Source organism: Lissotriton vulgaris, chromosome 7 (assembly GCF_964263255.1).
Source record: "Lissotriton vulgaris chromosome 7, aLisVul1.2, whole genome shotgun sequence".
Lineage (NCBI taxonomy): Eukaryota > Metazoa > Chordata > Amphibia > Caudata > Salamandridae > Lissotriton > Lissotriton vulgaris.
The window spans coordinates 685,806,770-685,824,614 of NC_141695.1; the positions used below are offsets into that span (position 1 = coordinate 685,806,770).

Consider the following 17,845-nt stretch of genomic DNA (forward strand, 5'->3'; position numbering starts at 1 on the left):
GGGTATTTTTAGGGTTCAGTGCTGGGTTTGGGTTTTAGGGTACAGGGGTATTTTTAAGGTTCAGGGCTGGGTTTGGGTTTTGGGGTACAGGGGTATTTTTAGGGTTCAGGTTTGGGTTTTTGGGGTACAGGGGTATTTTTAGGGTTAAGGGCTGGGTTTGCGTTTTGGGGTACAGGGGTATTTTTAGGGTTTAGGTTTGGGTTTTGGGGTACATGGGTATTTTTAGGGTTCAGGGCTGGGTTTGGGTTTTGGAGTACAGGGGTATTTTTAGGGTTCAGGGCTGGGTTTGGGTTTTGGGGTACAGGGGTATTTTTAGGGTTCAGGGCTGGGTTTGGGTTTTGGGGTACAGGGGTATTTTTAGGGTTCAGGGTTGGGTTTGGGTTTTGGGGTACAAGGGTATTTTTAGGGTTTAGGGCTGGGTTTGCGTTTTGGGGTACAGGGGTATTTTTAGGGTTTAGGGCTGGGTTTGGGTTTTGGGGTACATGGGTATTTTAGGGTTCAGGGCTGGGTTTGGGTTTTGGGGTACAGGGGTATTTTTAGGGTTCAGGGCTGGGTTTGGGTTTTGGGGTACAGGGGTATTTTTAGGGTTCAGGGTTGGGTTTGGGTTTTGGGGTACAGGGGTATTTTTAGGGTTCAGGGTTGGGTTTGGGTTTTGGGGTACAGGGGTATTTTTAGGGTTCAGTGCTGGGTTTGGGTTTTAGGGTACAGGGGTATTTTTAAGGTTCAGGGCTGGGTTTGGGTTTTGGGGTACAGGGGTATTTTTAGGGTTCAGGTTTGGGTTTTTGGGGTACAGGGGTATTTTTAGGGTTGAGGGCTGGGTTTGGGTTATGGGGTAAAGCGGTATTTTTAGGGTTCAGGGTTGGGTTTTGGGGTACAGGGGTATTTTTAGGGTTCAGGGCTGAATTTGGGTTTTGGGGTACAGGGGTATTATTAGGGTTCAGGGCTGGGTTTGGATTTTGGGGTACAGGGTTATTTTTAGGGTTTTGGGGAACTGGGGTATTTTTAGGGTTGAGTTTTTAAATAAACAATTTAAATTAATTAAAAAAAATAATTTTATTATTTATTAATAATAGTTCTTTATTAATAATAGTTCTTTTTAAAATAAACTTGTAGTAATTTTTTACCCAGCACTTACCCTACTATTACACTCCCCTGGAGTTAGATTTTTATTTTTAAATACCTAAACTATTTTTTTTAATATATATATATATATGTACAAATTAATTATTTTAAAATAATTTAATTTATTAAATTAATTAAATTTTAATTAATTAAATTTTTTTATAAAATAATATACTTACCTATACTTACGTTGTAATGGCATGCGTTGTAATAGCATCTGCTATGTAATGTCATGCGTTGTAAAGGCATTCGTTGTAAATGAATCTGCGTTGTAAAAATTGCGTTGTAACGGTGTGCGTTGTAAAAGTTTGCGATGTAACATCATACATCCCATTTCTGTGATTCCCATAGTGTGCCACCACACAGGAACTATTGGCTTGGTCAATTGTTGTTAGCTGTTTAAGATAAATGAGTGACAAAAAAATTATTACAGACAATATTTCAATTCCGAAATTGAGAAACTGAATAAAACATTACTGAGGCTCATGCTAGGGGTAGTGGTTTTCAAAGTGTCTCAATCACTCAGTTATGTTCACCCTAAGTTAGATATGTGCGTCCTTTTTCTCTTGATATCATTCATCTACATATTTCACACCTCATCTCTTACCTCTTCAGTGGCCTCTTTTCACTCTCTCCTGGACACACTTTCTTGCATTTCCTTCATTTCAGCACCTCTAAACAAACAACGCACCAACTCACCTGTAAGCACTGCATTTTCTTTTACGTTTGCCTTCTCAATATTTTAACAATAGCGTAGCTCCTTCACACACATGTGCCCCGAATCACTATTGGAACTTGAATACCTAAATCATTGCCCTGTGGGTTTTACAGCGAGGGCAAGGGTTGGATGACCATATATTCTGAACATCTTTTTGACACACTGACAGGCTCTGTGAGAAACTCACACTGCCTTCAGCCTCAACTCAAGAGCTCTTATTCGTGGCCCGCTGTAAACATCTGAGGGTGATTCAGTTCAGAGAATGCACTATACAAGATTAATATGCTACACGAAAACAAATGCAGAAACATAAAACCCTGCAAATAGCTAGCTTTCTTAGGGAATGCAAGATTAGGCAAAACGTGAAATATGAACAGGAACTAAATCGCTGGCATGGATTATCCCAACTTATTTTTCAGTCCTTCAGAAAATGATCACTGTTTTGCCAGTAATTACATACATGAATACAGGACCCAATAGAGACCTGTTTCAATGTCAGTTTTTAAGAAATACCAGACCTGAGACCTGGAGGCTGGGTGGGTCCTAAATTGGAATGACCGGGACAGCGCCTTGGGTGGAAAGAGAATTTGGTGTTTGTTGTGGTAGAGGGGGCGGTCGTTACGATGTGACAGCAGGAGGGTAGGGGGATTGATGAGGGGCTAACAGTTATGCCGAGGTAAAGTAAAGGATGATTGCAAAGTCTTTTACAGGTCACAATTTAGCCCAAGTGGGATGGACGAGCTGCTGTATGCATGGCATTAAGCCAGGCAGCTCCCTGCTGCACCCCTCGTAATACTGGCGCCCGGGGTCTGGGCCCAGCTCACCCATGCCCAAGGCTGGCCCTGCCTGGAGGGACCCAGCCCACTTAAAGCCTTGGTGATAGGAGAGTAACCAGCAGTGCTTAATTTGTGAAAGCAAGAGTGCTGGTGCCCGAGGCATTGTTCACAATCCAACAGCCAGAGCAATTGAACATCAAGGTTGGTGATCTTTAATCCATTACCAAACACTCCTTCCCCCCTTTTCTTGTTCTTGCACATTCCTCCTTTCTGTTTGTGACGGTTTGCCATTTTTTATTTTCCTCTATCCTTTCGATCTGTGTGTTTTCCCCCCTCTTGCACTCACTCAGTAAATAAATCATATGGAAATATAAGTACCGGTCCCCAAAAATAAGTACACCGTCAACCATTGTCTCCAATTAAGCACTGCGAATAAGGAGCTAATATTTGAGTAGTCATAGGCCGAGTGGAAGAGGTGGGTCTTCAGACCATACTGAAACTCCAGGAAGTCTTTATTATGTTTTACATGTTGACATACCAGAGTGAAATGTCCCAATCATAAAGAAATCTGCTCCTGGTTCTTTTGCTGGGCAAAAGGCAAATAAAAAGGGTGGCCTGGGTGGAATCAAGCTAGACTGGACATTGCTTAGTAGGCTGTCAGTCACCAAGTGTGCAGAGAGTTGTGTGGTTACTGTAGTTTGCATACTCTTTTGCAGCACACGGTATGCCAGAGAGGTGTTAGTTATTGGACAACATTTGAAGTTCTGTATTTGAATTTTTTCATGAGAGACCTGACGATTGCACGTTTTAGTTTGTGGGTGGTTTCCAACATGGATATCAATTTTGTTGATAAGAGAACACATACAGAGAGGCTTAGACTGTCAACCTTCACATTACAGGTGTCTCTAGGAGTGGGTGGGGTGTTTCAGGGATGTCATTTATCATATCATTTTGCGTTGTTTGGTTCAAGGACTGGGATTGGCGAATCTGAGGCAACATTTGCCCTTATTGAGCCTTTTTGTTATGCGAAAAGAAAATATTACGTTTTTGAAGCTTTTTATGGAAGAAGGAGTCAGTGAGGCCAGTTTTGGGGGTCACAAACTTTATTGCAAACTCATGACAGTTTTTAGTAGAGTTGCCTACATCCTTTATGCGTGGAAATTAGGCTTCTTTGCCCTGGTGTAGCAGTGAATTTGGTCTCCTGTTAGATTTTATTTTAAGAAGTTTGCTAGAGGCTTGCTCACCAAGAACAAGAGTGACTACTTGCTGGATGGACCATGTCATTGATGGCTGGTGCCAGAGGGGATCCTCTTTGGATGGTCGAGCCTGTGCAACAGTGTCTGGTTGGATTTCCTTCCTGTTTCTGTTCCTGTTCTTGCTCCAGTTCCTAATGGGTATGCCAGGACATCAGGCCTACTTTAACATTGGTAATTGTGTGTTGGGCAAGGTCAAGGATATTGCAGGTAGAGTTGGGAGATCATATATTAATGCCTATAGTTTGTTAGTATATAATCAGAGGACTCATGGAATGCCCATACTGAACAACACTCCTAGGTTGCGTACCGTTTACAGTGGCATATGCATGGCCCCATTCAACTGGCCCTTGGATTTCCTTACGTTACATTCAAGATTGGTATATGATGGCTGACCCTGCTCCTCTAACATCTTCCCTTTTCTAATGTAATATTAGAAGTTTACTTAGAAGAGAACCACTAAGTCAGTCAGAGCCATGAGGTGATGATGTGAGGAGATTTCAGACTCGAACGGTGGGAGGGTTTTTATTGCAGGTCTCGTGATGAGTCCCTCCTGAGGCGGAAGCCGGGAGGTTGTGGTTGTGGTGCGTTCTTATACTTTTCTGCTTGAATTTCGAAGCACTTAAATTTCCTGCTGCTAATTTTTAATAATCATTTAAAAAAATCGGAAATGTTTTTTTACTTGAAACGAGTCAACCAGTGACTTCTGCTCACTTACCCCCGCACTGCCTTGCTTCCTAATTCCATTGCAGCCGATTTTGGGGCTGGGGAGATTCTCTCCCGGGTAGGCAGAAGTGCGGCGGCCATCTTGGGTGGGGAAAGCATCTCCACTCATTCGAGTGGCAAGTACATAAGGGGATGGACTCTCCTCCGCGCAGCGGACGCGATCAGCGGACGCACTGGACCTGCGCCGGAGTCGCGCCAGAGTCCTGCCCGTCTGCGCCCGTCCGCGCCTGTACGTCGCCTTTCACCAGGAACTATGACGAAACAAGTAAAGAGGTAATGTCGTACTCAAGACAATCTATACTATCCCTAAGAGACTCGACCAGAATGTGTGCCAAAGTAAAACTCTCATGTAGACAAGGTCCCTTCTCATGCCCATGTGGTTTCTCACTCCCGAGTCCTTCAAGACCACCATCCTTGAATAAAGTCTCGCCCCAACAAATCAGAATAGGCCAGTTAAATGTAAGATCCATGCAAAGACATTGCTCAGAAATTTACGAGCTACTCTCTAACTATTCTTTAGACATTTTGTTTTTGACAGAAACGTGGCTGCAAGATGACATGAACTCTGTTATCAATCTAGCCACCCCCTTAGGATATACTACACATACGCTGAATAGACACAACAGGGGAGGGGGTATAGCAATCATGGCTAAATCGGACTTTACTTGCCACATATTGAAACTAGAAATTAAGGAGAGTGAATGTGCACGATTCACAATTAAGATAAACTCTCAACTTAGTCTGATAGGTCTTCTGATATATAGACCCCCCGGGAGCAAGCACGAATTTCACTACTTCGCTCCTGGAGCATTTATGCTCTTTGATCACCGACACTGCCAACTTCACCATTATAGGTGACTTAAACATTCATTTTGATCTTACCTCTGATACCAAGATCAACACCTTGCTAGCTGATTTGGATGCATTCCATCTCCGACAGTTAGTGAGTGGCTCAACACATAGGGGCGGGCATCTCTTAGACCCCATTTTTTCCAATCTAAATAATGCGACTGCTGAACCCCCCATCTCGATGGTATGGACCGACCACTGTTTGGTGATTATGACCATCCCTTTTGCTAGTGACACTAACTCAAAACCCACTCAACAAGTCCTGAAAAGACCCTGGAGGAAGCTTCGTCTTGAAGACTTCCATGCACTCCTTACTATGAATTCCCCCCAATTAAGCGAAGACCTTGATCAAAACTATGAGCAGTTTTGTGAGTGGATCAAAAAGGCCTTAGATTCTCTGATACCAGCTAAATGGATCAAAGCGCGTACACATGAATCTAGTCCCTGGTTCAATGAAGCACTTTCCCTGCAAAAGAAGGAATACAAAAAAGCGGAACGAAGATGGAGGAGAGACTATGATCTCTCACTTAAAACCCTCTACATTCAAATGCAAAAAAGCTATCATTGGAACATTTGCAGGACTAGAACGGATTACTACACCACGGATATCAAGAACAGTGATAATGCCTCCCAAACTATCTTCAGGATATTGAAAGAGCTCAGTGATAAGAAAGCGACATACAACCCTAATATATCTTCTGCATTTTGTGACACCATGACGTCTTTTTTTATCGACAAAATTAAGAAAATCTATAGCACCTTCCCAACAAACACTGTCCTCACTCCTCAAGCTGACTTGAATGGGCCCAACCTATCCGAAATTCCAGCACTTAATCAAGTTGACTTCCTCAAACTACGCAATAAAATCAAATCAGGCTCACCTGCAGATCCCCTGAAACTGGAACTATTCAGAAACCCCGACTTGACGGTCTTAGGCCCTCTTAGAGACATAATAAATCTTTCCTTCTCGACAGCCAACATACCCATCAAATGGAAGCAAGCCTGGGTGACTCCCATCGTCAAAAAACCCACACTAGATCCTGCCCTACCCGAAAGCTTCAGACCCATTTCTCTCCTCCCCTGGCCGGCAAAAATCGCAGAAGCCCACGTCAACTCCATTCTGACCAGCTATTTGATATCCAATGCCATCCTGGATAGATCTCAACACAGCTTCCGCGCGGGCCACAGCACTGAAACAGCTCTTCTTAGTGTGACAGAACACCTCCGTACCATATTAGACTCAGGGGGGACGGCAGCACTGATTCTTTTAGATCTCAGTGCTGCCTTCGATACGGTGTCACATGAGATCTTGCGGTCAAGGCTGGAGGGGATAGGAATAACAGGGCTTGCCCTCAAATGGTTCAAAGCTTTCCTTTCGGGCAGATCTTTTAGAGTCTCTACCCCTCCTTTTCTGTCTAAAGAACACCCCATTGAACAGGGTGTGCCCCAAGGGTCAGCTCTGAGCCCTACCCTGTTCAATGTATATGTCCAACCGTTGGCAGAAATAGCTAGAAAACATGGTCTCTCACTAGTGACATATGCCGATGATACCCAGCTGGTGGTGTCACTGGACAATGAAAATGGTCTTAGTGCACAACACTTTAAGCAGACACTTATTGACATCACCACCTGGATGACAACAAACTGTCTCCAGCTGAATGCTGGAAAAACGGAAGTGTTACTGGTGGGAAAAGAAACAACGACCTGGGGAAACAATTGGTGGCCAGAGACTCTCGGCCAACCTCCCGAATGTAGAGACCACGTAAGAAACTTGGGAGTCTGGATGGACACCGAGCTGTCTTTCACTCTCCATACCAAAAGGGTAGCAGCTACCTGTTTTGGTATCTTACACAACCTTAGACCCATCCTTAAGTTCTTTGACCACCAAACCCGCCAAATTGTGGTGCAGTCAGCAATCCTGTCAAGACTAGACTACGCCAGCTCTCTCTTGTTAGGGGCAAACGTAGCAGAGAAAGCGAGGCTCCAGCGAGTCCAGAACGCTGCAGCGAGAGCGGTAACTGGTCTCCCACGCTATAAGTCAGTGTCTACTGTCCTTTTGAAACTTCATTGGCTTCCTGTTGAAAAAAGGATCCATTACAAAACCCTTTGTTTGGCGTTCAAAATCCTTAAAACTGCCTCTCCCCAATGCTAAGTTCCCTCCTCACATCGTACGTTCCCCGACGTATGCTGCATTCAGAAGGACAGAACCTGGCAGTAGTACCCCGCTTCAAACTGGCAAGAATGGGCGGTAGGTCATTTAGACACCTCGCCGCAAGACTTTGGAATGGACTCCCTATCCATATTAAAAAAATTTAAGAACTTCTACCTTTCAGGAAAGCGATAAAAACCCACCTTTTCTGCTAATGTACAACCACCTCACTGTGACAGAACTAACACTCTTTACTGACACACTTCTTACAGCAAGCGCCAGGACGCCCCTTGGCTGGGGCAGCTGTGCGCGGTACAAGTTCATTTAACATTAACATGACACGAATATTCACGAAGAAGGTTTTTTTCGGCGTTAATCTAAGGTGCATCAATTAGCCATAGCTCCTGGGAATCCATATGTATACGGTCCTTTGATCGCTTGTTTTAGAGCAGTGGGCTCTGATGCAGTAGAGCTGGCACTGCTGCTGAGATGGCTGATATCTCTAGTCAGAAGACTAGGATATACTGGGAATTCATTGCTGGTCCTCCCACAGCAGCAGAGTCTTTGTATGCTTCCTTTTCTTGCTGCATAATTTAGTTAACTCTGCCCCCTAATTTAGTCCATCTCTCCTGCATAATACCATTTGTCGTGACCATTAAAGTACTTTCCAGGTTTTCGTAGGAGCTTTTTACACTTTAGGAATAAAATAGCACAGCCATGAATTGAAATATTCATTGAATCCCAGAATCATGCATCTAGTGTGCTAATTAGAAACCAAAATCGAGAGAAATCCGACATTTAGTGACATACCTCAGTGAGTTAAGTTCATGCAGTCTGTCCAGTGTATTAATTTCGATGAAACCAGTAGAATTGAGTTGAATAATAATAGCTACTGGGCTTTACATTGTTTCGAAATTACAAGCTTGTGTCAATGAATCTGTTATTAAAACAAGTAAGTGTGTGCCGCACACCTGATTAATGACCAGTCCCTTCACCTGTTTTACAGATTGCCTTCTTTGTTTATTACGGTCTGGTGCTCGACCGGTTTGTGCTGCAAGTCACCCATCCCTTATATCTGAAGAACCCTCTGGTTTACCACCCGCAGCTGCGGGCGCAGGCATGGAGATACCTCAGCTACGCGCTCATGCACGCAGGGTGAGTAGAGTGCCTGACCTGAAGATGGCCGACTGCGCGTCCTGTGTGCTCTTTAAATAGTCTTGCCAGTAGTATTCTTTAATGAATGTTTACAACTAGATGCATTTGGAAGAATTTGAAGGAAACTATACTTGGAAAGAAAGTCAGCATTTTTTTCTCAGAGCCTGTTCAAATTTATGTGTTATTGCATTGTGCCCAGATACAAAACATTTGCCCTTCGGAAATTAACAGAACCGGTCATTGTCCTGGTAGCCTGTGTCCTATCATACAATTTAGAGCCTGATTAAAACCTTGGTGCTAATTCCATTCCAGGTGCAAACGCCCACATTGGGCGGTATTTGCCCATACGCTAATTGACTGTGCAATTCCCAACTTTGTCTAGCCCATTTCTCTTTGCCCTCAGATTTTCATCATGAAATTTGAATTGGAACAACTGTGCACATTCCATGATGCACAAATCAGAATTTTCAGCAAATTGCCAAAAAGGTTCTGGGCAGCGGGGTTGCCTGCTGAAAACATGTGGGCAAATAAAACAAAGTAGTCCATCACACTTGATAGTTTGTACCTGAAACAGACTCCGCAGCAAGGTTATAATCAGGACTGTTTATAATCAGGATTCTTGGCATATGGCTGCAGCTTCAAATTAGGTCAGCGTTATATCAAAATACCTATAACAAAAAAGAAAGAAAAAAAAGCATCAGCATAGCCATTAGGTCTGACGTTAAATTGCTCACGCATGTAAACTCCGGGATTTACACATGCTTTGTAAGCATAAATACTGTTTTGCACATTAAAGCCAGACTTATTGGCCATGCTAGTGCTGGGGTAAAGGTACCCGGAAGAGATTTCTTTCTGTATAAAATGCATTTAGGAGCTAAAGAATTAAATGGGACACAGTGTGATGATTAAATGCATTTTTCAGATGTGGAATACTCCATTAGGCATTTAAATAGAAGCATTTCCTATAATGGGGAAACCTAGACCAAACTGTCCATAGAATGAGGGGAGACACTCCACTTTCTGTATATTTTGAGAAATGGTAACAGTAGGTCTTATGGACAACTGTATTGCCAAGCCACACCTAATAATGCCCTAGGGCTCGACCACATACATGCAGTTTGGAAAAAGATCCAATACTCCCAAGGCTCTACTTTCTGAAACTGCCTGTTACAATATTCAAAGTTTTCCTGAGGTTCAGGAAAGGACCACAAGCTTACCTGTTCCTGAGTGTTTCCGAGCCCAGCACCTTCTGTACTGTGTGTACGGTGGGAAAGAAAAATCCTCCAGTTTCATGAGGAAAATCCTAAATGCAGTGGAAGGTTCATTGACTGAATTTCTCCCACCAGACTAACCAGTGCATTGAGTTGATTGGTCATGGGAAAAAGAAGCAGGCAGGAATAGATAATTCTCCATGTATTCAAGAAATGCTACACCCTTGGATCAAGCCGCCTGTTGATTTGCCTCTACAATATGGATAGTATGGTAGAGGAAATTCAGGTGGTAGATTGTACTCTAGGTTCAGCATTTTACTTTGGAAATTGAAGGATTTTCGATTACCATCCAAGCCTAAGTCAGATACGAAGATACGTTTCTGTCCTTCACCCTACCAAATTATCTGTCTTGATACCTTGAACCCAGACTTAAGTCACTGCCTCATCAAAATCTTCCCAAGTACTTTGTAACGTGTGTCTATTGGTTTTGAGTGCAATATAAATGTCCCTAAATAAATAAATAAGAACGTCAGCATTGCACAACATACCTTGTATAAAGGTTATAAGAACGTTTAATTGATAGGTGGAGGAAAGTATATAATTGGAACAGAGACTGTGAGGTGGCTTTGATTGTGATTTATGAAACTATTAAACAAGGAATAAAAGAATTAATATGCAAGGGCATAAAAATGACCCTTTTCACAGGCACCACTTAAAACAGGACTGCTTACACAAAGGAAGAATGATATGAGTTTCATTTCAAAGCTTATAAGATAAAGTGAGACTGCCTTTAGAATAGCCTCCAATCATCAGAAGTTGGGCAGACCAGGTCAAGGGTAAAATGGCGACGGACTGACCTCCGAGAACGGAGACTCCATCGCAAGTGCGGCGTGGAAGCAGAGCCTGAAGAAGAGGGTGCCTCCCTGCAACCTTGTGGGTGCCGGCGCCTGAAGGAACCCCCCATCCGCCCTCAGGGGGCCAAGGTTTCTGCCCACACGGTTGCTGGACTGTCTCCAGAGGCCTGAGAGGCAGGTAACGTGGTTGAGGAGACCCGGACAGGCTGCTGATCGGGTCACTCGCCCCAAAGTAACTGGGCACTGTTTACAACGATCGGGGGTATGGCGGTCGACACCACGGACCCAGAGAAACCTGTGCCAGCACTGGGTGGTGCCCAGCGGTGGAGTGTGGAAGAGCCGCTGCCCAGGACTTAGACGCCTTGGCCTGTCGAGGCGCTGGGCACTCGCCTGAGAGGCAGCGATCGGAGACGGCAAAGAACTGACATGCAGAGAGGTAGGGGGGCACCCCCACGAGGAGAGAGTCGGCGCCTGAGTGGTGATTTGGGAGCCCCCCCTCGGTGTTGGACATTGGGTGAGGCGGCAGGAGAGGCCTATGCCCTGTTTGGTGTGCCCCTACTGGGCGGCCCCCCCTCCCCCAGACGTGAGACATCAGGGAAGGGAGAGACGGGGAAACTTCAGGCCTGACATCTGAGCAACAGGGTACAACTGGTGGGAAGAGGAACTGAGGGGCCACAGGAACGGGATGCGTGGCGCTACGATGGGGACCTCGCCTTATATCAGGAAACAAGTGGGCAACAAACCACCCCTTCCCCCTGGAGCTGCTGGTGGAGGTGGCACAAACAGTGGATTGACCGCCATAGGGTGGAACCGCTCGCAGGTGTCTATCAGGAGGCCAAAGTGGAGCATATGGGGACACACACTGTATGTCAGTGAAGCCCTGGGAGAACCCTCACAGGCTGGCCCAACACTAAGGAGAGCACACAGCGCGGTAGAGGTTAGGGGCCCTGAGACCGCAACAGTGCGACCTGGTGTTGTACCGCAGCATTGGATGACACTTGGGCCACATGGAAGACACTTGGGCCACATGGAAGACACGGGGCTTGAAGACGGTGGTGCTATAAAAATGCTATAAAAATGCTCATCTACTGAGAATGCACTTCTGTGTGACCCTGCTCTGCTAGAAAGCAAACCTTAAAAAAATCCTTAAGCTGACAAACTGCAAAATATTTGGTGCAATTTGCTATTCGCAGACAACTTATGGTTTGGGCAAAGGTGGACTTCATTGCTTAATACTGTCTCCATTGCATTGCCTTGGACCTGCGACAGAAGATGCCAGAGATAAAAGCATGCAATAGTCCATTTGATGTTGGAGCTATTTTAGGAGATTAGTGTCATTAGTGAGAGGAATGGTTTTCCCTGTGTTTTGGGTTGTTTGTCATTCAAGTGTCTTTTCATATGTGGAGACTCATTCATTGCTGATGAGAGAAAAATTTCTGAGCAGAAACCTCTGTGGTCTGTTACATCCCCCACAAAGGGCAGACAGACAGTATGGAGCCTGTGGTGAACAACATACCTGAAAAAGATTGTAAAATGAGAACTTGATAAATACCTAATTTACTGGGGGAATACATTTCTTTTTGGTCTGACCTAAAGACAACGTTATTGTGCGACCACTCTTGTATTAATTCTTAAATACATAACTATATACATATTAACAGAACTACATGCATACTTACATAAGGGGCGTTGGGTCAGCCCTCTTCATTCATTGGTCTGTTAATTTGTCATTAACATTTTGCTTCCATCCACCACTGGATACAGTAATATATCAGTCCACTTCAGCCATTGGCTCTCTTGCATTGCATCTGCCTAAAAAGTGGTGCACTTAAGTGGCGGGACTGTGTGCCAATATGGTGACCACTTTCATCCCGTTCATGACCCTCCAGGTTATGGGTCCTGGACCTTTGTGTGATAGCCTAATGCATCCTGCGTGTTGTAGTCTTGTTATGCTTCTTTGCACTCAATAGACTAACACACTTAAATTCAGTGATTTGTAGATGATAAGTGTCCATAACGACCTGGAGTGAGGTCTTCACCCTACAGGTCGTCTCTACTTTAATTTGGTATTTTTTTTATTTATTAATATTTTTAGTTACATTGTTTTAAATTTCTGTTGTATGTGCTTGTAAAAAATGTCACACTTATTAAAGTCAAACTTGCTTTTACCAGTGCTTGTATTTGTAAATATGACAGCGTTATGGTAGCACACTGTTTTCAGTATAATCAATACTTCATTCAGGGTAACATCATGTTCTTTCTTACTGTTACCAAATACCAATACACCATCTGGGGAGTAAGTGAAGTTTTTACAAATGATTCATGACCTTCTGAAAAACAACAGATGTGGACACTAAACCAAAAGGCATTTGTCAATTTTTATAAGCCTCTTCTAGTGTGATGAATAATGTCAACACTTTTGAGTCTTTATGTAAAGCCACCTGGTGATATGCTGACAATAAGCCTACAGGAATGAATACTCTAGCACCCTTGAATGTCAATAGCATTTACCCAGTGTTCTCAAGGGATGGCGGTCGACCCACATACACCTATTTAAGTTGCACACATTTACATAAAGTCTCATTTTCCTTGTACTTTTTGGGCTGGAACAATGGGGAACAATCACTCGAAAATTATATATCTTTTATTACCCGATTCTCACATAATTTGCTTAACTCGCTTCTGTCCTTCCATACAGCCTCCGCGGAGAGGGCAGGGGGCTGCTACCTGGTAGTCTCACGAGGCCTCGCGGTGTGCTGTTGTCCATTTGAGGCGCCCACAGCTTTTCTAGCCTTTTCGCTTCAGAAGGAAAGAAAACCAGGCCGGGTACGCCCTGTACCCACACTACAGGCCTTAGGGGGACGGAGATCTCCTGAAGCCGCACCCCAGACTCGAGACGCAGCCAATGCCCTCTCCTGTAAGCCGTTTAACTGGCCGAGGTTCTAACTGGTACTCAGACAGCCTGAACGAGGTCTGCAGGGCAGAGCCCGACTTCTCGAACCCTGGCGTGCCCCTTTCCCCCGCGCTTGGCACGAGGTAAACGGACCTCGGCTCTGCCCGCCTCTGCTGGTCCCGTCGCCTAGCCGAGGTCTGGCTTATCACAAGGAACTGCTGAGACCTTGCCAAAGCCTTGGGTTTTCCCAATTTTGGGTATTTCTTTTCGTATACCGGGAGGTCATAGACGTAGCCCTCTCTCACTCGAGGTCCCCCTCCCTTTCACAGCTTCACTTACACGAGACCTGGACCTCTTTAGGTCTGCAGTCCCGCCCCCAATATGCCCACCCAGGTGGAAGCCCCACCGCTGTCACTGGGTCTCTGCCCGACCGATGAGACTTCTTTGGGACAGACGGAAGAGCGCCCTCAGGCGCCGAATCCTGAGGATCGGCTCTCCCGGGCTCCCAGCAGCAAAAAGAAGAAAGCAACCAGCAGGAGCGTGAAGGATTGCCACGAGGGGCTTCCGATGCTGACGAGGTGCCCCGCTGGGAATTTGTCCCTCCCCCGCCACGTGTCAACCCCTGGACCAAGCAGCAGGGCGGTGGGGGCACCGTGAACGGACAGCCGCCAGAGCCCCTGGTGCCAGCAAAGGTGGTCAGAGCTGGAAACCCTCCGCGCCCAAGGAAAGGAACAAAGTTGCCTTTTTAGGTCTGTGACTAGTGACCGTGGTGACCTAGTTTTCTGGCCGACACCCGGTGGAGCTACCTGGTAGCTAAAGAGGAGATGAGCTGTGGACTTTCCCCCTCGGCCGTAACCTACCCAGCTGGACGTTGGGCAGATTTTCCTGCGTCCCTTTGTCATTTGCTCCCCCTACTCCTTTACCCTACCCCATTACCCCCCCACGCTCCATTTATTTCGTCCTCTATGTTCTCTAAATGTTTTCCCTTTGAGACCTAGCTAATTGGCCAATGCCCCGTGGAGCTACCTGATTGCTATAGAGGAGATGGGGTTTGGGACTTCCCCCTCGACCGTCACCTACCCAACCGGACATGGTCAGTCTTTCATTCGTCTCTCTGCCTTGTCTCCCTCCTACCCCTTTACCCTTACCCCCTTCCCCTCTACACTTTTACTTATTTCGTCTTCAATGCTCTTGTAATGTTTGTCTAGTAACTGATGTAAATTGTAACTGATGTAATTTTGAAATTTTATGGAACCTCATGTAAAGTGCTCTGATACCTCCGAGTCTAGCCAGCGCTATATAAAACTCTTAAAATAAAAATAAAAATAAATAAATACCCTGATTAACAAAGCCACATTTCTGAAGTTGTCTACTTTTGGGCATGTCTTCTCCTTTCAGTATAATAAACAATTTCTTTCCTCCCACTCTTCAGTCATTACTAACTAACACCTGAACAGGACGATTAATTTCAGTGATGAATTGAAATAACCGAGTACCTCAATAGGTTTGTCTCCATATCACTTCCACCAGATAAGTTAGAAATATTGCCTGGGTGTTAAATTTGCTCAGTTGATCACCATTTATGAAGATATATACTGCACTTGTATCTACCACATCCATCTCACCAAATCTTCATGTTGCAGAACAACCATAATTTCGGAATTCCCCCACTGGTAATACGTCAACTATGAATGTTTCTGAATATTCTCTCATTTGGCTATTTCCCCGTACAAACGTTGGCCTAAAGCCACTTTCATTTGCATTACTTGCAAATCTGCACCAAATCTGGAAAAGTTCTTTTAGTCGCCAGATGACTCAGTTCAGTTCATGAAGCTTTATTCGGTTCATAGTAAAAATGACCAAAAAAGCACAGCAAACAGGCAACAGAATAAAAAAAAGTGCAAACATGATTAAAAACTCATACTTTTTCTGACTCTTGAACCCTTACATATAGCGCTCTCTGTTACCACTGCTCTTTCGTGCTTAGGCCTCCCATCATCCTTTATTATTTTTTGTAGCATGACTGAATTCTCGACTATCCCCTAGACCCATTCCTACGACAGATAACTCTTTTATACCCTATCTTCAAATTATAGAGCATTTTTTATGGCATTAACTAGAGTTGAATTCTTAGTTAATAATAACTTCCCTTGTAACTTGAGATAGTTGGTTTTGTGGAGCATTTGATCTTTTTCTCGTCATGGAAAGACCTATAATTTCATAAAGAAACTAGTAATCGCAAGCCAGATATATAATTGTCAGTTGTTTCACCAGGATCCTTTCCTCACCCCAGAAATGCGAGTGCATGAGGAACCCATCACCGGGGGCCAGTATTTATATAATGGGGAGGGGGAAACAGCACTCCTCCCCGAGCTTCATAGAAGTCCTGAGGACCTTAGTGCTAAAAAAAAATGTTTGCTTCCACCCACACCCAGGAAAGGTGTCAACTGGGGCGCCAGCAGGGTCTGCAGAAGCATTGGGCCCCCACCCAAGGCCCCCAACTTAAAAAAAATGTGGGAGCCCTGAGTGAGCAACCAGTAAAAAAAAATATATATATATAAACATATACACACATATATATATATATATATATATATATATATATATATATATATATATATATATATATATATATATATATATATATATATATATATATATATATATATATATATATATATATATATACACACACACACACTCACACACACACACACACACACACACACATACATACATATTTATATAAGAAGATGAAATTAACAATAGATGAGCTGCAAGGGCTTTTTAAAACTGGTAGGGCACCACCAACTATTATTTTAATGTTGTGGGGGACTGCCAGGAAAGCAGCAGCCCCTCGGATATATTTTTTTGATAGTCTCCTGGGTCACTGATTATTTTTTGACTATAAACAAAAGGTCTTGTTTTATATATGTTGATGTGCTGGTCGCTTGATAAAGGCATTGGGCCCATTTTTTATATTTTGGTGTTCTGACACTTTATCAAAGTGAGTTGGTCTGCTTAAAATGACACCCTATATTATCAGCTGCCAATCCCACGCATGTGCGTTGTGGGGTGAAGGGTGCCCCATGGGAAGAGAGGGTGTTGAGCGCAGGGCCCAGCCACAGGCCAGACCCTGCACATGCCTAAAAGCACTGTCCTGCGAGTTGGAGGTAGGGTACCCAACCCAGCTGGACAAAGGAGAGGGGGGGTTGGCAAACAGCAGGGGGTTGGACATAGGCCCTGGTTGCAGATGATGGACATCTTATTTGACGTTAAAAAAAGTAGAAATTCACTGAAAAAAAACATGAATTAAATATATTTTATAGATTAGGAATTGTAAATATGTCATACTTGAATTGTTTTTTTCAAATCTTAGAAATTTACGGTAAAAAACAAAAGTTACGGGGACATTATAGTTAGTATAAAATGTCAGTTAAAACATATGATTTTAAACTAACAAAACCACTGAAACTCACCAGTTATATAGTTTTCTTACGTTAACTATAACTTGTACCCCAAAGTAAGTATAACTCACGCCGTTACCATACACTGCTAATTACATCACATATTGCATCACTCTTGACATGTTCTATGACATCATTGATAACATCACTGCAGCATCTGAAATTACATCATTGATGATAACACTGTCAGGGTGTGAGGAAACAGTGGCCACGGGTTCTCTGTCTAGGGAGGCAGGCTATTCTTTAGATAGTTATAACTGCAATGACGTGACGAAGAGTAGAGAAGGAGGTCATTATGTTTGTATAACAATGAGTGGGTACAAAAAAAACTTTTCAAGTTACATTTTTGCATCAGGTTGAATTCTGAGGAAGCATTTGTGTCTTTACTGTGGAGACTACCTGGGACTCAAGACAGGAAGCTCTGCGTCTATGCTGTGTGTCGTCCCTCTTTAAATGATCATTTGCTAGCTTGTTCATATTGTGGCTGCGCTCTTCTGGGTCGTTATTTCCCCAGGGGTAAGATATCACGTTTGTTCTCCACCAGAGGATCATCATCGTTCCACAACCTGCCATTATTCCGCAAAAAAAATTAGAAAAACGAGCACAGTAGCACAGCGGGAGATCTGCCCCATAGCCAGTTGACTCAAAGAGCCCGCTGAATCAGACGAGGCA

At 44.0% G+C, this 17,845-nt stretch overlaps 1 protein-coding gene across 1 annotated transcript in view; it reads left to right on the top strand.

The window, feature by feature from the left end:
• Positions 1 to 17,845, top strand: part of RHBDL3 (rhomboid like 3) — a 607,196-nt gene that overhangs the window by 434,547 nt on the left and 154,804 nt on the right. Inside the window, exon 5 of the mRNA XM_086930901.1 lies at positions 8,600 to 8,748. Coding sequence (XP_086787027.1) covers positions 8,600 to 8,748 — 149 coding nt within the window. The remainder of the gene's footprint in view (positions 1 to 8,599; positions 8,749 to 17,845) is intronic.